At 55.4% G+C, this 24,389-nt stretch overlaps 1 protein-coding gene across 7 annotated transcripts in view; it reads left to right on the top strand.

Annotated features, from left to right (window-relative positions):
* The first annotated feature begins 245 nt into the window (after positions 1-245).
* Positions 246-24,389, top strand: part of SH3TC1 (SH3 domain and tetratricopeptide repeats 1) — a 62,234-nt gene continuing 38,090 nt past the window's right edge. Inside the window, exons 1-7 of one of the 7 annotated variants that reach the window (XM_064286195.1) lie at positions 247-537; positions 7,943-8,045; positions 15,625-15,722; positions 16,628-16,707; positions 20,220-20,347; positions 21,704-21,809; positions 24,061-24,207. In XM_064286195.1, the coding sequence (XP_064142265.1) occupies positions 16,689-16,707; positions 20,220-20,347; positions 21,704-21,809; positions 24,061-24,207 (400 nt within the window). In that variant the 5' untranslated portion in view covers positions 247-537; positions 7,943-8,045; positions 15,625-15,722; positions 16,628-16,688. Of the gene's footprint in view, positions 538-7,942; positions 8,046-13,665; positions 15,723-16,627; positions 16,708-20,219; positions 20,348-21,703; positions 21,810-24,060; positions 24,208-24,389 lie in introns of those variants that run through there. The other 6 variants (XM_064286199.1, XM_064286196.1, XM_064286194.1 and 3 more) reach the window with 6 other exon arrangements.

Below are 24,389 nucleotides of genomic sequence, written 5' to 3'. Positions count from 1 at the left end.
GCACAGTGCACATGTGTCTGTGTGCACAGTACACATGTGTCTGGGTGTGTCTGTGTGCACGGTGCACATGTGATTCTGTGCGTGTCTGTGTGCACACGTGCACTCTGTGTGCAGTAAGGGAAGAGGAACTGAGAGCAGCACTGACGCTGGCAGGGCCGGAGGCCTGGCAGCTGGTGGACTTCCCCAATCGTGGTGCCAAGGCAGGAGCCTCGGGCCCCAGCCCCACCGCAGGACCTGGGGGCTGGGCAGTGGGAACTCTGCCAGGGCAGAGCTGGGGCCAGTCCAGGAAGGAGCTAATGATCAACCGGCCCACGGAGCAAAGCCGGGCTGCCTGTTGGCCGCCTAGCCCAGGCACAGGAGGAAGTGGGGCAGGAAGCAGGGGCGGAGGCGGCAGTGAAGAGTCAGCTGGGCTGTGGGTGGCCGCTGCTGCCCAGCCAGCCAGAGAGACCCAGGGCAGCCACCTGGGCCTGCTGTCCCGTGGGCCGGGCGGCCGGAGCTGGCCCCGTGGAGCGGCAGCTGAGGACAGGCGGAGAGTAGGTACGGAGTACTCCAGGACAGGCTCGGGGACCGGCCGGGCAGGCTGTGAGTGCGGTGCCGGGGGTGCCGAGGCTGATCGGAGCCTGGTCTCTCACCTTTCGCTTTCTAAAGGCTCTCTCTAAAGGTTTGGGGCTGGGGTGGAGGAAAAGTGGAGTCTGGGAGTCGTGGAGACTGTTGGTGCTCATCGGCCACCTGAGGCCTGAGTGCAGGAATTCTGTGAGTGGTGATCTCTAAAGACAATGCCGCAGTAGTCCCAGATTATTTAGAGTGCCGCTGCTTCCAAGGTCTCGCTGCCCTCACCCCGCTCACGCTCGGTGACCGTGTCCCAAGGGGCTGCTGGACAAGAAGCAGAAACAGAACCAGGAATGGAAGGCTGCGGGCTGGCCTCTTGGGGCTGTCTGGCCTCCAATGGGCACCCACCTTTAGCCTGTGTGAGGCCCCCACAGGCAGGCAGGACAACTGCTGAGCTCGGCACCCCTGCCCGGCTGGCCACACTGAGGTCACCACCCCCATCGGCAAAATGGAGACTAGGGACATGACCAGGGCACTGGCCAGAGAGTTCCAGAGGATGACGTGGACCCAGACCTCCAACTCCAGGTCCTGGCCCGAGCGCATGGTCTCGTGCATGCCGAGCAGACCCTCCTGGGTCTCAGGGTGATGCCCCTGTGAGTCCTGGGACCCCTGAGCCTGTCTGAAGTGGGGGTTTGGACCTTTCGGGGCTAGCAAAGCTGGAGTGAAGCTCAGATGTGCCACAGGGTACAGCAGCATGGGGGGAGTTAGTTCTGCTGCCAGAGCTGGGGGCCAGGAGCCACTGGCACGTGGGACCGGCCACAGGGGTGTGACCTCCAGGGCTGGGCAGGGTAGGCGGGGTTTCACTCGACTTGGAGGCAGGTGAAGCATGAGGCCAGGTGTGTCCACACTGAGGATCGGTGCTCGAGTGCTGAACTCAGACCAGTCAGTTCAAATCCCACCTGTGCCCCTTACCTGTGTGACCCTGGGAGGTGAGGCACCGTGGCTGTGCTCTGAGCCTCAGATTGCCCGTCTGTGAAATGGGCTCAGTGATGCTGGGTGAGTGTCATGGGGCCTCTGTAACAAAGTACCGTGCACTGGAGGGCTCCCAGCACAGGAATTTGTTGTCTCTCAGCTCGGGATGCCAGAAGTCCAAGTTCAGAGCGTCGGCAGGGCCAAGCTTTCCCCAAAGGCTCCAGGGAGGAGCTGCTCCGTGCCTCCTCCACCTTCTGGTGGCTCTGGGTGATCCTTGGTGTTCCTGGGCTCATGGCAGCATCACTCCAGCCTCGGCCTTCGTGGTCACACGGCGTCTCCCCTCTGGGCTTCTGTCTCTCTGTGTCTCCAACTTTATGAGGACCCCACTCCTATAGCATTAGGGCCACCCTAGTCGTGTGACCTCATGTGAACCTTGCTGGTAACCTCGGCAAAGACCCTTGTTCCAAACAAGTCACGTTCATGGGTACCAGGGTTAGGACTTCTACATGGCTTTTGAGGGGACACATTCACCCCATAGCAGACACCTCCCTTCGCAGGGGCATAATGAATAGTTAGGATTAAATGAGAACACGGGTAATGCAGGTAAAGGGGTCCTTCACCCCCTAGACTGGCAGCTGCTGTTGTTTGACTATGTTGTACGATAAGCAAGAACGCTAACCCCACTTCACAGACGAGAACGTCAAGGCTGAGGAGGTGGCAGGGTAATAAGACAGCCCTAAAGAGGGGCTTCTTGGTGAAGTGGGAGAGGCCAGTCTGAGCTTGGTGGACCCACAGTCCGGCCTCCCTGCCTGGCTCAGGGCTAGTGAAGCCCCGCCCTCTCTGCCCACTTTCACCAAACACTGCTGGGGAACCATGGGCTCCGTCTGTCTAACCCATGACACCCTCATGGGCGAGGCTTTGCTCACTGGCCACTTGGGGACAAGGACACCTGTGGGACTGGAACCCAGGCCTCCCCAGGTGGGAGTGCTGCCCTGGGCCTGTCCCTGGCTCACCCGGGCCACCCACGGGGCTTGTCTGATGATGAGCTGAGCAAGGAGGTGAGGCCAGAGAACAGGGCGTGTCCACAGGGCTGCTGACCCGAGCTGTGCCTGGCCAGCTCCTCTGGGCCCCTGAGTGAGCGGCCACAGGGCTGAGCGAGAAGCCATTTAAGGAACCAGAGCTGAGGGGAAAGCTCCCGTGGAGATGTAGCCCACTCCTCGTGGACTTGGGGTGTCGGTCGGAACCCTACATTTGTGGTTGTAATTAGCAGCTCCCCCTGCCCCCAGGCCTGTCCTGAGTGTCTCCCCTGCACCTGGGGAAGCCTCCTTGTCCTCAAGACAAAGCCCCTGAGCACCGGCTCCAGGCCAGCTCCTTGGTGAGCATGGGGACACAGACACAAACAGGCTGGCCCCTGAAGTGGGGAGATGGGCAGGAAGGGAGGCAGACACTGGGCATCCACACCATAGTTGGGGCACCGGGCCCCTGGGGCACCTGCCTGGGGATGTGGGCCCTGACACTTGAAGGATGATAAGAGGGTTGGGCAAGGACCCCGATGGGGGCAGTGGTGAGGGCTGTTGTTAGGTACCTAGAGTTGTTTCCGACTCATAGTGACCCTGTGTACAACAGAATAAACCACTGCCTGGTCCTGCACCATCCTCACAATTGTCACTATGTTTGAGCCCATTGTTGCAGCCACTGTATCAATCCATCTCATTGAGGGTCTTCCTCTTTTTTGCTGACTGTCTACTTTACCAAGCATGATGTCCTTCTCCAGGGACTGAGCCCTCCTGACAAGTCCAGAGTATGTGAGATGAAGTATCGCCATCCCTGCTTCTAAGGAGCCTTCTGGTTGTGCTTCTTCCAAGACTGATTGGTTTGTTTTTCTGGCAGCCCATAGTATGTTCGAAGTCATCAATTCTTCTTCACCCTTCCTTATTAATTGTCCAGTTTTCACATGCATACGAGGCAATTGAAAATACCATGGCTTGGGTCAGGAGCACTTTAGTCCTTAAAATGACATCTTTGCTTTTTAACACTTTTTGCAGCAGATTTGCCCAATGCAATATGTTGTTTGATTTCTCGACTGCTGCTCCCATGGGTGTTGATTGTGGATTTGAGTAAAATGAAACCCTTAACAACCTCTATCTTTTCCCCTTTTATCATAATGTTGCTCATTGGTCCCGTTGTGAGGATTTTTGTTTTCTTTATGTTGAGGTGTAATCCATACTGAAGGCTGTAGTCTTTGATCTTCCTCGGTAAGTGCTTCAAGTCCTCTTCACTTCCAGCAGGCAAGGTTGTGTCATCTGCATATCGCAGGTTGTTAATGAGTCTTCCTCCAATCTTGATGCCCCGTTCTTCTTCATATAGTCCAGCTTCTCGGATTATTTGCTCAGCATACAGATTGAATAAGTATGGTGAAGGAATACATCCCTGAAATGCACCTTTCCTGACTTTAAACCAATCAGTATCCCCTTGTTCTCTTCCAACGGCTGCCTTTTGGTGTATGTGCAGGTTCCACATGAGCACAATTAAATGGGGCTGCAGCCCTCTATACCAAGAACTCACCCATAAACAGATGGCCTCAGAGGCTCTTGGAGAAGCTGTCACCTCCCAGCCGCCCGAGCCCTGGTCCTGGATGGGCCATGGCTGGGCAGGTCTCATGCCTAGGGGGCCAGGAGCAGTTTGGCAAAGTAGGGAGGAGAGAAGGGCAGACTTCCGGGGAGGTACGGGCCAGGGAAGCTGAGGACTCATCCAGGCCTAGAGGGGATGGAGTGAAGGCCCAGGTAGAGGGGACAGCGAGTGCGGAGGTTCAGGGCTTGACACAGTTAACACGGCTGTGTTGAGCTCTGCAGGCAGGCCTGGGAACACAGGCCCTGGGCATACAGCCTCCTCTCAGGCTGAGAGGGTAAGGCCGCGGAGCAGGGCCAGGGTGCCCTGGGTACCCTTTGCTTCAGACCCCCTCCCCAGTCCCTGTCCCTCAGGGTAGTTCTGGGGAATGGAAGGATTTGGCCACAAACCAATCAGCCAGGCTACGTTTAGAGTGAGTGGGAGAGGCTCACTGAGACCACCTTCAAGGCCTTGGGGTGCTGCTGCTGCTCAGCTGGGGGCCCTCAGCCACTCTAGGGCCTTCACTGTGAGCTGTAATTGTGCCAAGGCTCAGCCCCTTTCCTGTGGGGGTGGCAGGTGTTTAGGACTCAGATCACGAAGCTCTCCCAGGGACAGGAGGGGCCCAGCATGATTTCCACCAGAAACACAGCATCCTGTCCGCTGTAGGGTGAATGTGTTCCCCCAAAAGGTAAGCTAAAGTCCTAATCCCTGTACCTGTGAACACGACTCGGTTTGGAAATAGGGTCTTTTCAGATGTTAGTGGTTAACGTCAGGTCATAGGGAAGCAGGGCGGGTCCTAGTCCCATCTGGGTGGTGTCCCTATAGAAAGACAAGGGACAGGGAGACAGAGGGAAGACAGCCATGTGAAGAGAGGCAGAGGCTACAGTGGTGTGGCCACAAGTCAAGGCTCGCCAGCCATCACCAGCAGCTGGAGGAGACAAGGAAAGACCGTCCCTGAGAGCCCCCGGAGCAAGGCAACCCTGCCCACATCCCAGGTTCAGGCTCCCAGCCTCCAGAGCCATGAGAGAATAAATCTCCGTTGCTCTATGTCACCTGCTTTGTGGTACTTTGTCGCAGCAGCCAAGGTAGCTAAGACACCGCTCTGGCGTTCCTGCTTTTATTTTTGTTAAAATTCCTCCGTCTCCATTACAAAGGCAGTACTGGCCCCAGATAAAGCTGGGACAAAAGAGGACAGGATGAGCAACGGATTCCTGATGCCTCCTTGGGACGCCCCCCCCTTTGGAGGTGAAGAAAAGGTCTGGGGGGCAACAGGCTGGGCAAAGCCCCTTCATGGGTCCAAGGAGCCTGAGGGGAAAGCAGGCATTCTCAGCTCAGCATTCACTCCCTGAGTGGGCATGTGAGTGGCTGTCACTCAGCTGACAGGGGAAGGGGTCCCCAAGGTGCAATACACACTAAATTTGGGGAGCAGCAGGGTGCTGGGCAGAGGCTGCCCTGCTGGCCCCTGTGTATATTGTCCAGCAACGAGAAGGGAAGTTGGGGCCATGGGGACAGCAGTGGGTGCAGAGAACAGCCCCCCCAGGTCATGTCTTGGGGCTCACTGCTCTGTGCCAACCGACCGTGTGGCCTCTCAGAGCCCTGAGCTTCACCAGGGTGTGCTAGCCATGTGGGGTGCCCCATGGAGTCTAGTGTCTAGATGCTGGCCCTTCTGTCCCCCATGGAGGGCCACCGCCACTCCCTCCCACCCTGGCTTGCTCTCCTCTTACGTTCTCTCCTGTGGGGTCCCCTCCTCGGGTGTCTTCCTGACCGTTCGACTCCTGTCCCTCCCCAGGACCTGCTGCTGGAGCCATCCCTCCAATCTTGTGTCTGAGTTCCTAACTGGCAGGCTGGACTGGGCCCGCAGCTTGGAGCCAGGATGGGGCAAGGTCAGGGGACAAACTGGCCCTCCCTGCCCCATCCATCCCACAGATGGACAGACACAAGGTGGAGGCCGGGGGCCTCGTCAAAGCCTGGGCCCAGCTCAGGGTTTGGGGAGGGGGAGTTCCTGGGGTAGAGCAGTGTCAGGAGGGCCACTGCCACCCTGCCCATCCTGAGCCCACCACATGCCCATCTGGGGCCCTCTGTCTCTGAGGGGGTGCTTGGTGGCTCTCCAGGGAGCAGGCTTCCACGAGAGGCTCTCCCCATGTGGCGGGGCTGGTCTCTGGGCTGGAATGGTCAGCCTGTCTGGGGCTCTGAGCTGGTGATATCAGCAGGGGCAGGCAGTTTCAGGGTGAGCTTTGTGTGAGTGCCTTTTAGAGGTGAGGGACATGGACACCAACGGTGTGATTGTGAGTGATTATGAGAGTGAGGGTGTGTGTGTGAGTGTGAGTGAGAGTGTGTGTGTGTATGAGACAGTGGAGGTGTGAGTGTGTGTGAGTGTGTGAGTGAGGATGTGTTTGAGTGTATGAGAGTGAAGGTGTGAGTGGGTGTGAGTGTGAGGGTGTGTGTGAGTGTGTGAGAGAGTGAGGGTGTGAGCGTGAGAGTGTGTGAGTGTGTGAGATTGAGGGGGTGTGTGAGTGTGAGTGAGGGTATGAGAGAGTGATGGTGTATGTGTGACTGTGAGGGTGAGTGTGTGTGAGGGTGAGAAAGTGAGGGTGTGTGTGTGAGTGTGTAAGAGAGTGAGGGTGTTTATATAAGTGTGAGTGTGTGTGAGTGTGGTGTGTGAATGTGTATGAGAGTGAAGGAATGTGTGGGCTTGTGAGTCAGAGTGAATGTGAGTGTGTATGAGAGGGAGTGTGTGTGAGTGTGTGAATGTGTGTGAAAATGAGGGGCTGTGTGGGTTACGAAGCCCCTCAGAACACCGGTTCTCATCTAAAATGACTAATGTGGGGTTTGGGGGAGGCAGTGCAGCTGAGACACCTGTGTGCGGCTGTGGTGGACACACAGCTGTGCTCCGAGGCTCCCCAGAGGGACCTGCACCTGTGAAAATGGCTTCCAGGATGGTCCTGAGTGTGTCAACTCTCATCCTTCTTGTCTAGAGCTGTGGGCATTGAGGGGGCTCTGAGGGGCTCGGGACGGGCCTGGCCCTATAGCTGGCAGCTGGCTGAGGGCCCGATGAGCTGGAGAAGGCTGAGCAGGGAGTCCGAGTGAAGGGGGGGAGGAGCTTCCCAGGCAAAAGCAGCAGCACGTGCAAAGGCCCTGGGGTAAAGGGAGCTGGCAAGTAGTTAGGACTAAAGAGGATGCCGAGGGAAATGAGGTCGGGACATGCCACCAAAGATATGATGCCGTCACAGCCATGTCCACCCAGCGGTTAGTGCCTCGATTAGGTCTGGGAGGATGCAGGCACTCGGCGATTTGGAGTTCTCCCTTCTTTCTCTCTTCTTGTGCTCTGCCTCTGCCTGCAACGGTGTGTTGGTCCCGGTGGCCTCTTCCCTGAGAAGTCCTTCTCTGCTGACCACCTCCCTATCCCCTCTCTGCAGAAGGCCAGCTGGGCACCCCCAGCCCTCATCAATGAGGCCACCTCGGGCCTTGGAGGGCCCAGCCAAGGCGGCCACCCCATACCTCCCCCAGGCCCTGAGGAGCCAGCCCCACCAGGGTGAGGGCCTGAGAAGTCCTCTGGCGGTGGTGGCAGTGAGGACAAGGGAGTCCGGGGTGTGACCAAGAGCACACGCCTGTCTGTGGGCTGGGGGCACAAGGGGCCCATGGAGTCAGGCGCCGTGGGCAGGGTCCACCATCTGTCCTGCCTCCCCAGGCCTCTGGCTGAAGAGCAGGTGGCTGTGAGGGTTCTTTTGTGTTCTCTTCCTCAGTGTATGCTCACAGGAATAACTGTGCCGTGAGTCACTTGCCAGAGACAAGGGCCTAACTCGTGTTTTTCCAGGGTCGCGTCTTTGATAACAAAACAGCTGCACAGAACAAGGGAAAAGTGCCTGGGAGAATGCTCCAGAAACACTGCCTAGGTTGTGTTTACGGCTCTTTTACAGGTATTTGCATCTGTCCCATCCTGCCCCATCCTCATAAACCCAGTGGATGACTCAGGGCGGGGCACCCCTGGTTTCCCAGGGCCACCCCAAGGCCAGAGAGGGAAGAGACTTGCTCCCTGTCCCCAGATGACCCGTGGCCCAGGCAGGACTCCCCCCAGGTGGCCTGATGCCATGGGAGGGCTGCTTTCTGCCGAGGGGGACGGCAGGGGTTCCAGCACAGTCCTGGTTGAATAGTCACTGCATTCCTGGAAGGGAAACGTTCCTGGGGAGGGCCCTTTTGATGCCAGGAGGAGGGGTGATGTTAGTGTGGTGGCCACAGGCTGTGTGTCCTCCGCCGTGTCAGTCCTAACTCCCCCACCGCACCCCGCCACAGTCTATGTGCATCTGTGGCCCCAGAAGTCACCTGCTAACCTGTGACAGGCATGGCTTGTGGCAGATGCTCAGGAGACCTGGCTCTATCCCTGACTATGGCTGGGCCACCGTGCATTTGGGCCTCAGTTTCCCCACCTGTGAACCTGAGGGGTGGTCCAGGTGAGCTCCAGGACCCCATCCCCTAGAAGAGACCCTGGGGAGGGGGAGGGAGGGGGGAGCCCAAGCCATTGCCTGTGGCCTGAGACTGTGCCTGCAGCTCTGGTCCTTTCCTGGGCTTTCCCACCACCTGCCTGTCCGCTGCCTCGCTGCCTCGCTCTGGGCTCTCCAGGGCTGGGCGCATTGTGGACACTCAGTGGGGCCTTGAATAACGGGTGAATGGCTCCCCTGTGTGAGAATGCAGACAGAATCTCCCGTGTGCCTCACTGCAGCCTGACACAATAAAAGCCTGCTGCTAGAGGTGTTTTCTACACCCGGCGGGTCCTCCGGAGAAAAACCTGGTGATCTGCTCACGTAAAGATCACAGCCTAAGAAACCCTATCGGGCAGTTCTACTTTGTCCCATGGGGTTGCTATGAGTCCAAGTCGACAGCACCCAACAGCGACATTTTGTTATTTATACCTGTTATTTTTTATACCAAAGCCCTGGTGGTACAGTGGTCAAGAGCTTGGCTGCTAAGCAAAAGGTCGGCGCTTTGGATCCACCAGCCCCTCCTTGGAAAACCTAGAGGACAGTTCCACTTTGTCTTATAGGGTTGCTATGAGTTGGAATCAACTCGATGGCACTTGGTTTCTTTCTTTTCTTTTTTTTTTATGTACCTGTTATTTTGGCCCTTCCAGGCATGGGCAGAGTTGAGGAGGGCTGAGGGGGCGTGCTCCCGGGTGCTGATTCACGGGAGGTGGTCCTGCAGCCGGGAGCCTGCGGAGCCCACCACCCAGGGGGACGCCCGTGGAAACGAAGGATGCTGTGTCCCCCCAGGCACTTGGAGAGGCTGGAAAAGCTGCACACAGTGTCGGATGAGCCTCCTCAGAGCTGCCACCCCTGGGAGGGCCAGGAGCTGACGAGCAGAGGGCTTCAGGGCATCCCTCGGGCTGGGGTGTGGGCGGAGAATCCTGACCTGTGCCAGGTCTCCCTCCTGCAGAGGCTCCAGGAAGCAGCCAGCTGCCATGGAGATCTGGGAGCACTGGCAAGCGCTCGCAGCTCCTCTTCTGGGCTGGGATGCCAGCCGGCCTTGGGCAGGGGCCAGCGGAGGGCCTGGACTCTCCACAGCCGAGAAGCCGCTATGAGCTTCTGACTTTGTTCTGTTCCAGCCTGATGATAAGCATTGCGAGAAAGAGTACAAGCAATTCCCAGTCACCCTCGCTCTGATTGCTCAAAAGCCAACACGTTACCGCATGCAGGACCTCTGTCTCTCTGTCCATGTATGTATACACCCGCTGCCGTTGAGTCGATCCCAGCTCATAGCAACCCTACAGGACGGAGTAGAACTGCCCCATACGGTTTCCAAGGAGCGCCTGGTGGATTCCAACAGCCAACCTTTTGGTTAGCAGCCAAACCTAACAATTACCCCACCAGGTTTCCATACACACACACACACACACACACACACGCGTACATACATGCATACATGTATATATATACGGTGAAACCTGTGAGAGCCAGAACTCATTGGGATTGCCTTGTTTTTCCGGGTCTTGTGAGTTTTCTGCCTTTGACGCGTGCAGTCTAACCACTTTCGATTGGTCTCGATTAACGGAAAATATTTGAGTTTTCCTTCTCTGATAGTTTTCTGCCTTACGGTTTCCGGCTTTTGCAGGTTTTACTGTACATGTGTCCCCAAAGGTCCGACACGTTCTGTGAAATAGGACGTTATTTGATTTGGACGTTGTGTGAACACGGGATTGGATTCTGCTATCTATGAATCAGAATATACACTGTTACACAGTAAACCGTTTTATTTGTGAGTAGGGAAAGTTCACATTAAAATAACAATGGAAAGTACAGCACAGGACATAGAAAACAAGCCCAAAGCCCTGTGGAGCACAGTTCTGCTCTGACACACACCAGGAAGCCATGAGATCGGGGTTGACCCTACAGTAACTGATATATAAAACCAAACCCGCTGAAGTTGAGTCGATCCCAGCTCATAGCAACCCTAAAGGATAGGGTAGAACTGCCCCGTAGGGGTTCCAAGGAGCGCCTGGTGGGTTTGAACTGCTGACTTTTTGGTAAGCAGCCGAGCTCTTAAACCACTGTGGCACCAGGGTTTCCATATATATTATACATACATATATTTTTTTTCCTGCACAATTTGAGAGTGAGTTGCAGATGCAATGCCCTTTAGCCCAAAATACACACCCATGTCTTAAAACCAGGACATTCCCTCCCACTGTGAAAGGGTCGTAGTAGTGGCATGGTCAGAACCCATCTAACTTCATGGGGGATGAGACTCACCGTCAGCCCAAAGCTGATTCCTAGGAGGTGGAGGTCAGACAAGCCTCCACCGTCCAGCCTTTTTACCTATTCTGACACCAGCCATCCCTCCCAGGGCTTATCATGGCTTATCTGCTGGGTTCACTAATACGTTGCAATGGTCACACGGAACTCAACAGGACAGGCTTAGAATTAACTGGTTCACTACAGAACCGGGTACAACTCAGGACCAGGATCAGAGAGCATGTAGGCAAAGTCTCCCTTCTTTAGTTCAGGACACTTCTCTCGGATCCTCTCGGCCTTGCAGGCCTCCTCTCAGCCCCCTGAGGTCAGGCTCCCCTTGGCCCTGCCATCTGTCGCTGTTGGCTCTGCCACTGGGTCTTCAATGTCACAACCTTTGACCCATGCTACAGGTCTTTTAGGAGGTTTCTTGCCTCTCCTCTCTCTCTCTCTGCTTCTTCTCTCTTCTTTCTTCCTTTTGCTGCTTCTGTTGCTTCTCTTCCTGTTTCTTTCTGTCTGAAAAACTTCTGTGGGGTTGGCTGCTTATATACACAGCTCCTTGTCAATTTTAAGGTGTGCCTCCTCTCCCCCCACACCAGGGCCATGAACTAACCAATCTCCTCTCGTTAGTCCACAGACACTTCATTTGCATAGTAGGCTATAACTCATCTCATTTGCATGAAAAGAACCCACAGAGACATCACATAGCAGTCTATCAACCAATCCCTACAAGGTACCCACCAATCAGAGGGCAGGCTGCAGCCCAGGACCAGACAAAAAGTATCAAACCAAGTTGTTTATAGTTTACCCAGGAAGTGTCCATCAGTCTGGACAAAAGTAGGAAATCCTCTGGGGTAGAAAACTAGAGCAAAGGTAACTATAAAGAGCTTAGGGAAAAAAAATCTCTCAAGATGTTTTCCAAAAAACCTAAGTCAAAAGGCCACATAAAGGAACTCATTTCACCCCACATCGCAGAGTGCAATCACACCGACATCGAGGTCACGGTTTTACTAATGCTGCTATCTAATCTACTGAGCTCATTCGGGCTTTGCCAGTCCTCTCAGGAACATCCTTTATGGCAAAACGAACTCCTGGGCCATGCGTTGGAGCCCTGGTGGTACAGTGGTTAAGAGTTCAGCTGCTAACCAAAAGGTGGGCTACGGGTTATGGGGGCCACGCGTTACATTCTGTTGCCATGCCTCTCTGGAGTCTTTCCATCTGGAAGTTGATATTTTGAGGAGGAGAGGCCAGCTGCTGTGTGGACCGTGCCTGGATTTGGGGACAGCTGACGTGTCTTTAGGACTAGACTCAGGAGATACATTTGGGACTTTGTCCTCAGCCACTGTGTCAGGAGGCACGCGGTGTCGGTAGGTGTCCCCACTGGGGATGCTGACTTAGATCACCTGGTGGAGGTGAGTCTGCCAGGTGACCTCTCTGTAAAGGTGCTGGTTCTCCCTTCATAACTAGCACGCAACTTGTGGGAAGATGCTTGGAAAACAACCAAAAAAACAAACGTACTGCTGTGGGGTCGATTCTGACTCACAATGACCCTATAGGACAAAGTAGAACTGCCCCACAGGGTTTCCAAGGCTGTAATCTTTACAGAGGCAGACTGCCATATATTTCTCCCACGGGGTGGCTGTCAGGTTCGAACCGTCGACCTTTTGGTTAGCAGCCGAGGGCTTTAACCACTGCACCACTTGGGCTCCCTAGGTGCTTGGAGACTGAATATCCTATTCCTCATCAAACCCAGCTTTTCTCAGGCACCGGTGGTTCTTGACTGGTGATGCTGCCGCGTGCTGACTCGTTCTTCATCCGTCCACACCTGCTAACTGGCTTTCTGTGTAAGGAGGGCTGTCCCCTAGCCCCCGGACCCCCTGCCTCTGCATTGGTGCAGGCCCATCCAGGGGCAGCTTATTCTCTGGGCTGTAGCCCCCGCCATGACGATTTGTTTTGGGGTCCATGTTGTCCCCAGTTTGGCCGTCCGACATGTCCCCTCACTCTGAGCACGTAGTTAGACACTCTGGGTACATCCTGTACTTTCCTGCCCTGCCACAGGGTCAGCACTTCTCCCAGGAGCCCAGGCTTCTTCACTGGGCAGGAGGTGGTGTTGTAAACCTGGATCAGGGCACTGTCTGCTTCTTTCCACGTGGCAGACAGCTCTGAGCCCTGGTGTGCTGGCTCTGGGCTGGGCCCTGGGACATGGAGCCAGTGGGCCAGTAAAGGGGGGGAGCCACACAGGGCAGTCAGAGGGGCCCGGCTGCTACGGGTGGGGCCTGGATCACCATGGGCAGGGCCTGGGGCACCAAGGGTGGGGTCTAGAGTATCATGGGCAGGGCCTGGAGCACTGAGGGTGGGGTCTGGAACACCATGGGCAGGGCCTGCAGCACTGGGGGCAGGGCCTGGAAAAGTGTGGGCAGGACCTGGTACACTGTGGGTGGGACCTGGGGCGCTGTGGGCAGGGCCTGAAGCCCTGGGGGCGGGGCCTGGAGCACTGTGGGTGGGACCTGGGGCGCTGTGGGCAGGGCCTGAAGCCCTGGGGGCGGGGCCTGGAGCACTGTGGGTGGGACCTGGGGCGCTGTGGGCAGGGCCTGAAGCCCTGGGGGCGGGGCCTGGAGCACTGTGGGCAGGACCTGGTACACTGTGGGTGGGACCTGGGGCACTGTGGGCAGGGCCTGAAGCCCTGGGGGCGGGGCCTGGAGCACTGTGGGTGGGACCTGGGGCGCTGTGGGCAGGGCCTGAAGCCCTGGGGGCGGGGCCTGGCTCATCATAGGTCGAGACTGGCGTGCTGGGGGCAGGGCCTGGTGTATGGGGGGCTGGCACAGCGTGGGAGGGCCCGGCACACGGTAGACCCGGCTTGGTGTACTGCAGGCAGTTAACAGTTGCGGCTGTGAAATGAGCGCCCTCATGACGCCCGGCACTTCCGGCAGAGACGCTCAAGGCCCAGGGCTGGTGGGCAGCTGGCGTGGTCGTGTCTGATGTCTCTGTCCCAGGGGCTTCAGAGAGTACTGGAGTTTGGTATCAGCTGCTGGAAACCACAGGTCTGCACAAGCTGGCCCTGCTTGTGTTAGTTACGGTGTGTTAGTTATCCAGGGCTGTGTGACAAAGAACCACAAACTAGGGGGCGTGGAAGAACAGGAGTTTGTCATCTTGCAGCTCTGGAGGCTGGGGGTCCGAGACCAGGGTGTCAGCTGTGCGGTCCCTTCTGAGGCTCTGCGGGAGACTGCTCCTGCCTCTCTCCCAGCTCCTGGTGGCTCCCGACATTCCAGGGCTGCAGCTGCAGCGACACATGGCGTCCTTCCTCTGTCTCCGTCTCTGTGTCTCTTCTTGGCTTTATAAGACACCACTTGGATGGGGTTGGGACCACCCTATTCTGGCATAAAGAAAAACAGCTGCCGTCAAGTCAGCTGTGACTCATGACAATCCCATGTCAGAGAAGACCTGGGCCCCGGGGTTTTTGATTGCTGATTTTTTGGAAGTAGATTGCCAGGCCTTTTTTCTGAGGCGCCTCTAAGTGGACTCAAACCTCCAACCTTTCTGTGGGTAGTTGAGCATTTAATCATTTGCCCCACCCAGGGACTATTCTGCAATAACCTTACATTAATTCAGCTGATAACGTCTTCAAAGACCCTATTTCCACACCAGGTCATGCTCACACTTACAGGGTAGGACTTCAACATGTCTGCTGTTGGCTAAGATGCAAATTCTGCAGAGGCGTAAGGAGATGGAAAAGCTGGCCAAGGACCCTGGGGATGGGCAGTGATAGAGGACCCAAGTTCAAGGGTTCAAGTCCCAGTTTGGCCATGCACAGGCCATGAGACCTGAGCCAGGGCCTCTGCCCTATGGACCCCTCCTAGTCCTGACCCCTGGGATGCTCCCTGGCCCTGGCATTTGAGGGCACCTCATGAGTCCTCAGCTTGACCATGAGCCCCACGTGACACACTTGCAGGCTTCTCAGAGCACCCAACAGGAGAGGGTGCAGCCAGACCAGAACACAGCACTATCTGCCAGACCCACAGAATAACAGGCCAAAGACATCTGAGTCCTCACCCCCAGAGCCTGTGTGTATGTGACCTTCCATGCGAAAGGGGCCCTGCAGGCGTGGTCAAGTGAGGGATTTTGAAATGGGAGAGATCCTGGGTTATCCAGATGGGCCCAATGTCATCGCAAGGGTCTTTATGAGAGAGGCAGGAGGATGAGAGAGAGAGAGAATATAAGGATGTTTTTTTTTACACTGCTGGCCTTGAAGGTGGAGGAGGGGGCCATGAGCCAAGGACTGTAGGTGGCCTCACCAAAAAAAAACCACTGCCATCGAGTGGGTTCCGACTCATAGTGACCCTACGGCACAGACTAGAACTGCCCCATAGAGTTTCCAAGGAGCACCTGGAGGATCTGAACTGCAGACCTTTAACAGCCGTAGCTCTTAACCACTACGCCACCAGGGTTTCCTCGTGGGCGGCCTCTAGAGCTGGAAAAGACAAGGAAATGGATTCTCCCTCTGGGGCCTCCAGAAGGAACCAGCCCTGCCCACACCTTGATTTCAGGTCAGTGGCACATGTGTGGCATTTCTGCCTCTCAAACTACATTGTTGTTGGTTGCCATTGAGTCGGCTCAGACTCGGGGCGACCTTGTGGGTAACAGGACAAAACATTGCCCCGTCCTGAGCCACCGTCGCAATCATTGGTATGTTTAAGCCCATTGTTGTGGCTACGGTGTCAGTCCGTCTCCCGGGGGGCTTCCCTCATTTTTGCTGACCCTCCATGATGTCTCTTTCTAGCAATTGTTCTGTCCTGATGACATGTCCAAAATAAGTCTCGCCATCTAAGGAGCGTTCTGGTTGTATTTATTCTAAGACTGATTCGTCCCTGCTGTCAGGTCAGTATTCTTCAGCAACATCACAGTTTGAACCCTTCAGTTCTCCTGTCTTCCTCTTATTATCGTCTAGCTTTCGCATGCATGCAAGGTGACTGAAAAGACCGTGGCTTGGGTCAGGGGCATCTTAGTCTTCAAAGTGACATCTTCGCTTTTCAGAACTTTAAAGTGGTCTTTTGCAGCAGATTTGCACAATGTATGTTGCTTGATTTCTTGACCCCTGCTTCCATGGATGTTGATTGTTGATCCAAGCAGAATGAAGTTGTTGGCAACTTCAATTTCTTCTCCCTCCCAGGCTATAGGATGATACAGCTGTATTGCTCCAAGCCTTTGCATGTGTGGTGACCTGTTACAGGTAGCCACACAAAAGGTGGTGTTAGGGATTGAAATGTGTCCCCTAAGGACATGTGTGGTAAATCCTAGCTCTATGCCTGTGGTTATAATTCCATTTGGGAATGGAGTGGCTTTATTATGCTAATGAGACAGGGTTAGTGTAGGGTGTACCTGGAGCCAGTCTCTTTTGAGATATAAAAGAGATTAAACAAGCAAGCGAGTGAGCAGAGATGGGGGAAGAGAGATGCCAAGGCATGTGGAGATCTCCCAGGAGCAGAAGTTCAAAAGAGAAGAGGACCTTCCTCCAGAGCCAGCAGAGAGAGAGCCTTCCCCTAGAACGAGCACCTTGAATTCAGACTTCTAGCCTCCTAAACTGAGGAAATAAATTTCTCTGTTAAAGCCGCCCACTTGTGGTATTTCTGTTATAGCAGCACTGGAGAACTAAGACAGGTGGTTCGTAATTGCATACGCTCACCTCTTCTTTTTGAGAAAGATCTGGAGGGTTCAGTGCCTGCATTGCGAATACTTGCTTGTTCTCACCTGAATTACCTCTCTCCCAACCTGCTATATTGCAGACACAGGTGCTGCTCCCCAATCTGGCAGCGCAAGGCCTGCTGAGGGACCCTTCTGGGCCAGATGGCAGCGTATCCGACAGGTAGGTCATCTACGCTGCATGTGAGTTAAATCATAGGGTGCAGGGCCCTGGACGCCTCCCTCGTCTCCAGTCCTCCGGTGTCCTAGGGACTATGGGTTAAGGATTGTCTGACCCGGGGCCCCCAGTAGGACGGCAGCCTAAAACCCCATTGCCGGTGAGCTGATTCTACCGCATAGCAATCCCACGGGACAGAGTAGAGCTGCCACAGAGGGTTTCCAGGGAGCGCCCGGTGGATTCAAACTGCGGCTGACCTTTTGGTTAGAACCATAGCTCTTAACCACTACACCACCAGGATTTCCAAGGACTCCAGCCTACCACCTTAACATTCCCGTGGGGTTGGGGAGGGGCTTGTCAAATGCGGATGACCTGGTCCAAGAGTCTGTATTTCTACCAGGGGCCTGAAGCCAAGGTCAGCCTGTAGGGGCTGTGTGGCTCAGTCAAGGGGATGGCCCATGGGAGAAAGGGAGACCCTTGAGAGACCCCCCTGGGGAGAGGCTCCCAGGAGGGGTGTGGTCAGACCAGCAGAAAGTATCCACTGAGTTTGGGGGTGCACAGGGAGGGAGGGGATCTCAGGAGCACCGTGCAGGGCCAGCTGCCCAGTGGAGGGGGCCTGTGAGTGGCTCCAAGAGTGGGATTTCCCGGGGCAGGGAGGATGGAGCAGGGGACAGAGTCCCTGGGCCAAGGGGGCAGGGCAAGCAGAGGTGGGCCCAGAGGAAGCTCTTTACTTGAGGCCCCACTCCCAACTCCTGGCCGTGGGGGGTTCAGGGACCCCAACATTGGCATCTGCCCCTCCCTTGTCCTCGCACTTCCCTGCGAGGGTCAGCGAGCCTGTGGTCCCAGTTCCAGGGAGGCCACTTGCATCCTCACCCTGGAGAGAGAGGGCCTGTTGAACAATTTGGGGGAGGGGTGGTAAATTGTATGTTAAAATGCAAAGCCTCTGCCAACAGGAGCCAAGAGCTGAAACCTCCTAGAGTCTCCTAGAACCCTGTGTGGGGAGCGCAGCCCATTCAGCTGGCCACTGGTCCTTCCACACAGGGGCGAGCCCTGGCTAGAAAGTTCTAAGGCAGGGGCTGGATGCTCTTCTAGAGGTTTGGGGGCTTGTCCTCCCCCCTGCTCCCCCCTTCACCTCTTCCCTTTCCCCTGTGTTCCCCCCTTCTCTTCCTTCCCCTCTCCCCTCCCCTAGACCTCCCCCTACTCTTCCCTCCTCCTTTTCTTCCCTCCCTTCCCCTCTGTCCTTTTCCCACCTGTCTTAGTCACCTGCTGCTGCCGTAACAGAAATACCACAAGTGGATGGCTTTAACAAAGAGAAATTTATTTTCTCACAGTCTAGCAGGTTACAAGCCCAAATTCAGGGCATCAGCTCCAGAGGAAGGCTTTCTCTGTTGGCTCTGGAAGAAGGTCTTTGTCCTCAATCTTCCCCTGGTCGAGGAACTTCTCAGGTGCAGGGACCCCAGGTCCAAAGGACGCGCTCTGCTCCCAGCACTGCTTTCTTGGTGGTATGAGGTCCCCAGCTGTCTGCTTGCTTCCCTTTTATCTCTTGAGAGATAAAAGATGGTGCAGGCCACACCCCAGGGAAACAACCTTTACCTTGGATCAGGGAGGTGACCTGAATGTTGGTGTGTTACAATCCCACCCTAATCCTCTTAACATAAAATTACAATCACAAAATGGAGGACAACCACACAATACTGGGAATTATGGCCTAACCATTGATACACATGTTTTTTGTGGGGAGACATAATTCAATCCATGACACCATCTCCCTCTCTTCCTGCCCCCTCCCCCTTCCCCACCTTCCTCCTCTGCCTCCTTTCTACCCTCTTCTCCTGTTCCCCTCTCCCCCTCCCCCTCCCTTTCTGCCCCCCTCCTTCCTTCTTCCCTCCCCTCCTCTCTCCTCCCTCTCCTCCCTCCCTATTCCTCTCTCTCCTCCTTGCTTCCCCCTCTTCGCTGCGTTTTGCAGGGGCTGGGGGCCAGGTCTGAGACCACCACTTCCTGGCAGTGGAAGTCTTGAGGTCAGGATCAGGAAGGCTCGTTTTCTCCACATTCCCAGCCCGGCATGGAGAGGAAAGGAGAGAGCTGAGGTGGCTGCTCCAGGAGCCTGTGTGCTGGCAAGGACACACAGGGAAGGTGCAGCCTCCGAGTGGTGAGGGGACACAGGTGCCTTGCCCTGTATCCTCGCATGGCCATCTCCTCCATGTGTCTCTGTGTCCTCTCCTGCTCTGGTGTGGACGCCCGTCACTGGATTAGGGCCACCCCTCCAGCGTGACCTCATCTTAACTCGCTAACTTCTGCAAAGACCCTATTCCCTAACGAGGCCGTGTTCACAGGTGCCAGGGTCAGGATCTCAGCACGTCTTTTGGGAAGACACAATTCAACCCACCAGACAGAGCCAGTGGGATTTGCTGGGGGGCTGATGTACTGGGTGAACGAGAGGCAGCTTTGACCTGGAGGGGAGGGGCTGGTGAAAGTGGGGGGCCCTTTTGAAGCTGAGAAAGAAAGGGGAGGAAGCAGTTTGGAGGGTGGGAGGGAATGGAGAATTCTGCAGTGATGGATTGGAGCTTGGAGAGGCCAGAGGTAGAAGTAACGGTGACCAGGGACCATCTACTGAACACCTGGTCTGTGCCAGCCTGTTCTGGGGTGTAGTGTGGCCCTCTTCTCCCATTGCTCTGCAGGATAGGTGTGCTCAGGACAGGTGACTCCAGGATGGGTGGGCTCAGCACAGGTGACTCCAGGATGGGTGGGCTCAGCACAGGTGACTCCAGGATAGGTGTGCTCAGGACAGGTGACTCCAGGATGGGTGGGCTTAGGAGAAGCAAGTTTAGGTCAGTGGGCTCAGGACAGGTGGATTTAGGACAGGTGAGCTCAGGACAAGTGGGTTTAGGTAAGAACAGGTGCGTTCAGGACAGGCAGACCCAGGACAGGCGAGTCCAAGGTGGGTGGGCTCAGGACAGGTGAGCTCAGGACAAGTGAGTTAGGTAAGAACAGGTGAGCTCAGGACAGGCAGGCTCAGGAGAGGTGAGTCCAGGATGGGTGGGTTCATGACAGGTGGGTTAGGATGGGTAGGCTCAGGGCAGGTAGATGCAAGATAGATGAGTCCAGGATGGATGTGTTCAGGGCAGGTATGTTCCGGACAGGTGGATTTAGGACAGGCAGGCTCAGGACAAACAAGTTTAGGTAAGGACAGGTGAGCTCAGGACAGACAGGTTCAGGACAGATGAGTCTAGGGTGGGTGGACTCAGGACAGGTGTGTTCAGGACAGGTGAGCTCAGCACAGGTGGGCTCAGGACAGTTGGCTCTAACTCATTTCACACTCTGGCAATGAGGGTCAGGGCAGACACACCACTTGTCTGGTTTATGGTGGGCAGTGACGGGTCAAAATATGGACCTAGTCTCTCGGCTCCAGGACCTGGGCCCCATGAGCCCCAGGCCCTGTGGCCTCCATGTTACCCGTGTGGATGGGGGACTCACAGGGAGGGCCAGGCAGACCACTGACCCCCATCTGCCCCTTGCAGACCTGACCTTGACAGTGCTGGCCGTGCAGAGGAGGAGCAGGCGGCCGGACCCCAAGCTGCAGCAGGCAGTGCGGGCAAGGCTCCGGCTGCTGGAGAACGATACCAGGGAGGTGGCACGTGTGCTCGGGGTGAGTGGGCACCACGGCTGGGGTCTCAGGGGGGCAGGCGCAAGGATGGAGATGGAGGGGGACGGAGCAGAGGAGTGGGCCGGGGTTGGACAGGAGGGCAGGATGGTAGGGTGTCTTGTCCCAGGATCCTCAGGCAGACCATGGGGACACAGGCCACTATTTTCCAAATTCTGTCCCTTGCAACTTTTGAGTCTCTTTTATGGGGAGTAAAAAGGTGTGGAGCCGATCTTTTTCATTTTCTTGTTTTGCTGGATCAGAGGGTTGTGGGAGGAGGGGGCTGGGCTGGCAGGTCTCCCATGGGTGGCAGAGTCCTGGGATCAGGGCCTGGCTGGGCAGTTATGATCTCACATTTTGGAGTCAGACTGGCTTGGCCTTGGCTGACACCCCTTACCGCTGTGGGTCCAGCATCCTCCCCCATATGCTGGGCATACTTAGAGTTACTGCTCCTCAGAGCCAACATGAGAGTGTGTGAACAGCCCCAGCCCAGGGCCCAGCACATAGTTGAAGCTCGACAAAGAGAGCGGCCAAGGTTTAGGATGCTGGCGGGAGTGTCCTGGGTTTGGATGGCAGCTGCTCCACTTACTGGTAGTCAGACACTGGATAAGAAACAGGGGTCTGTGTCTTCACCTGTTAAACGGGATGACAATAGCACTCCCACTTCATGAGTTGTGAGTGTTGCACTGTTAAAACACAAAACCAGTTGCAGTTGATCAACCCAGACTCGTGACAACCCCGCGTGTGCCAGAGCAGAACTGAGCTCCATGGGTTTTCAATGACTGGCTTTTTGGAAATAGATTGCCAGGCCTTTCTTCCACAGCACCTCCAGGCAGACTAGAACCTCCAACCTTTCAGTCAGCAGCCAAGCGCTGACACAGTGCCACCCAATGGCCTCCAATAGCTGTTGCTGTTTTTGATGTGACCATCACCACCAGGAGTGTCTGTGGAGAAGCAGCATTGCTGGAGCTGAAGCCACATTGCAGGAGGAGCTGGAAGGCAGGGGTGGGGTAGCTCGAGGCTGAGAATGCACTGTGAGCAGGGACTAGAATCATACTGGGAGAACCTGGCATCTCAGGGATGAAGAAATCAGGCAAAAGGGCAGGCGGGGAAGTGCAGAGGGCAGAGGGGCAACACGAGCTCTGGGAAGGAGCATGAGTTTGGCCACAGGCACTGGGGAGCCATGGCTGGCTTTCGAGCTGGGGAGGAGTAGACTTGGACCATAAAGGAATCTGCTGTGCACTTGCATCGCCTTCCGGGGTCACTCTGCAGGATGTTCCCAGCTGGGTGGCTCCTGACCTCCTGATGGCCAGTAGCCCCAAACCCCCGAGATGTTCCTGATTTCTATTTGTTTTCTTTAAGGAATTATCAGCCAGGCTGTTGTCCATCCACAGCGACCGAGGCCAGATTGCGGTGACGTTTAAGACCTTTGAAGAGATCTGGAAGTTCTCCACCTACCACGCTCTTGGTAAAGCATGGCCCTCCCAGGCTCGAGCCCCCCTCCCTGGTTATGGGGACACCCATGGGGACACTTGTTTCAAATCAGTGCTTTAGGATATAGGTTAGTCCCGAAACCCGCTGCCGTCCATCAAGTCGATTCTGACTCTAGCGACCCTATAATGGTAGGTTAGCCCACAAGGGACAAAAACAACACGTCCCTTGTTCTGAGGGAGGGATGGTGTGGCCGGTGGAATGCAATCATTCTTTGTAGCCAGAATGATCTAGGCTGAACTGAAAAACAATAGCCAAACCCATTGCTCTCAAGTCAAATCCAACTCGTAGCCACCCTACAGGACAGGGGAGAACTGCCCCATAGGTTTCCAAGGAGTGCCTGCTGGATTGGAATTGCTGACCTTTCGGTTAGCAGCTGAGCTCTTAACCACCATGCCACCAGGGTTTCTTTAAGCTGAACACGCACGTACCAATTCCTTCCACTGCCACCGCGCATGATTTTACTTAACCAAGCTTGGAGGGAAGCTGAGTTCCGATCACCCGAGTGGGGACCAGGGAACATATTATTTCAACCTTGTCCAAATTGCTCTCTTTCTAAAAATTCCCAGCCCCGTTGTTGTTGTTGTTAGTTGCTGCCAAGCCGATTCTGGCTCTACCTAGAGGCATTTACAGAACCTAACTGCATCTTCAGGAGTCGCTGGGTGGTGCAAATATTTAACGCACCCGGTTGCTAACTGAAAAGTTGAAGGTTCAAGTCCACCCAGAGGCACCTCGGAAGAAGGCCCTGATGATTTACTTCTGAAAGACCAGTCCCTGAAAACCCTGTGGAGCACAGCTCTGCTCTGAGACACGTGGGGTCGCCATGAGTCCGGATCGACTCAGTGGCAACTGGTTTTTAATTTCATCTCCCTGGGAATCTTGGTCCATCATCCTCGCTGGATGACTCAGGCCCTCGGACAACGAGAACAACAGACGCCATTTCTTGAGCACCTTGAGAAAGCCTGTGCTAACCTCTATCTTGAATGCTGTTCTCATCACAGAGGAGGACACTGAGGTTCCTAGTGGAAGTAACTGATCCCAGTCTAACCTTCCCATGGTATTGGTCAGAAGGTGGCAGGCTTTCCTGGCTCCCTTCTTCAACACTGCACACCACATGTCCTTCGAATGAATGACCTTTTCATCATTTCCCTTATCCTTATAAACAGAGAGCAAGTCAATACTTCCTGCTGGGTAGGCTGTGGTTGGGGGGCTCACTACCTGAAATGGGGTGAAAGGACATCGCAGCATCGCCAAGACAAGACCTGAAGGTGATGGAGATGAGGGATGACAGCTAGAGGCTCCTCTGGGTTTCTTATCTTCGTGTTCAACTCTCCACCTTACACGTGAGAATCAGACTGTCTCAGTCCCTGACAGCTGCTGTAACAGAAGTACCGCATGGGGGGAGCTTTAACCAACAGACATTTATTTTCTTGCAGTTTAGGAGGCTAGAAGTCTGAATTCAGGGCGCCAGCTCTAGGGGAAGGTCCTTGTCTCAGCTTCTCTACTGTTCTCCTGGTGTTCGCTAGAGATCCCCACGGGGCGTCTATTTTCCCCTCTTGTCCTTGCTTTCCTCTGTGCCTAATCTGCTCTTTTTATGTCTCAAACATGATTGGTTTAAAACACACCCTATACTATCCTTATTAACATAACAAAGAAAACCCTATTCCCAAATAGAATTACCAAACCCACTGCCCTCGAGTCCAGTGGATTCAGACTCCTAGTGATCCCATAGGACAGAGTAGAACTGCCCCATAAGGTTTCTTAGGCCATACATCTTTACAGAAGCAGACTGTCACATCTTTCTGCTGTGGAGCGGCTGGTGGGTTCGAACCACTGACCTTTCTGTTAACAGCAGAGCACTTCAATCACTTCGCCAGCAGGGCCCTTATTCCATAGGTATAGGGTTAGGATTTAGATCACACATTTTAGGGAGGCACAATTCAATCTGTAGCACAGAGGTACAGAGGTTGGGTGACTTGTTGGGCTCCAGCCAGTGGCTTGTAAAGCCAAGATTTCAACTGGGGCCATTTAGCTCCACTGACTCAGCTAAACCTCCTTGAAGCTGGACAGCCAGAGGAGGGTCTGGAGGGTTGTGGGCAGGGGCAGTGTGTCACCTGGGGTTGCCTGGGGCCTGGTCCATGCGTGGCCCGGCCAGCTCCGGGCTGTGAGGGGTGCGCAGCCCCTGGCCTCCGTCCAGAGCTCCTTGATAACTAGGCTGATTCCCCCAGGCTTCATACCTCACTGCCTGGAGAACCTGCTGGTGGACCAGACCTTCTGGCTGCAGGCGCCCGAGGATGAGGAGGAGACAGCCCTGGAGGTCTGCTTGGAGGAGGAGACCCTGAGGCTGATGCACGAGAGTCTGCTTATGCAGGAAGGTGAGCCTCAACAACCAGGTGAGGTGGGGGATGGGCAGGGCTGGGATGGGGACACGGGGTGCCGGAAGCTTCCAGGGCTCTGACCACCAATGGAGACGAGACAGACTCATGTGAGCTGAAGTGGGGGTGGGGCTCAGGCAGGGGTGGGGGGTCTTGGGGCGATGCTGACAGCAATATGTCCC

This window comes from Loxodonta africana, chromosome 5 (genome assembly GCF_030014295.1).
Source record: "Loxodonta africana isolate mLoxAfr1 chromosome 5, mLoxAfr1.hap2, whole genome shotgun sequence".
NCBI classification, from domain to species: Eukaryota; Metazoa; Chordata; class Mammalia; order Proboscidea; family Elephantidae; genus Loxodonta; species Loxodonta africana.
The sequence above is the reverse complement of the archived record's forward strand: the minus strand, read 5'-3'. Positions and strand labels throughout refer to the sequence as shown.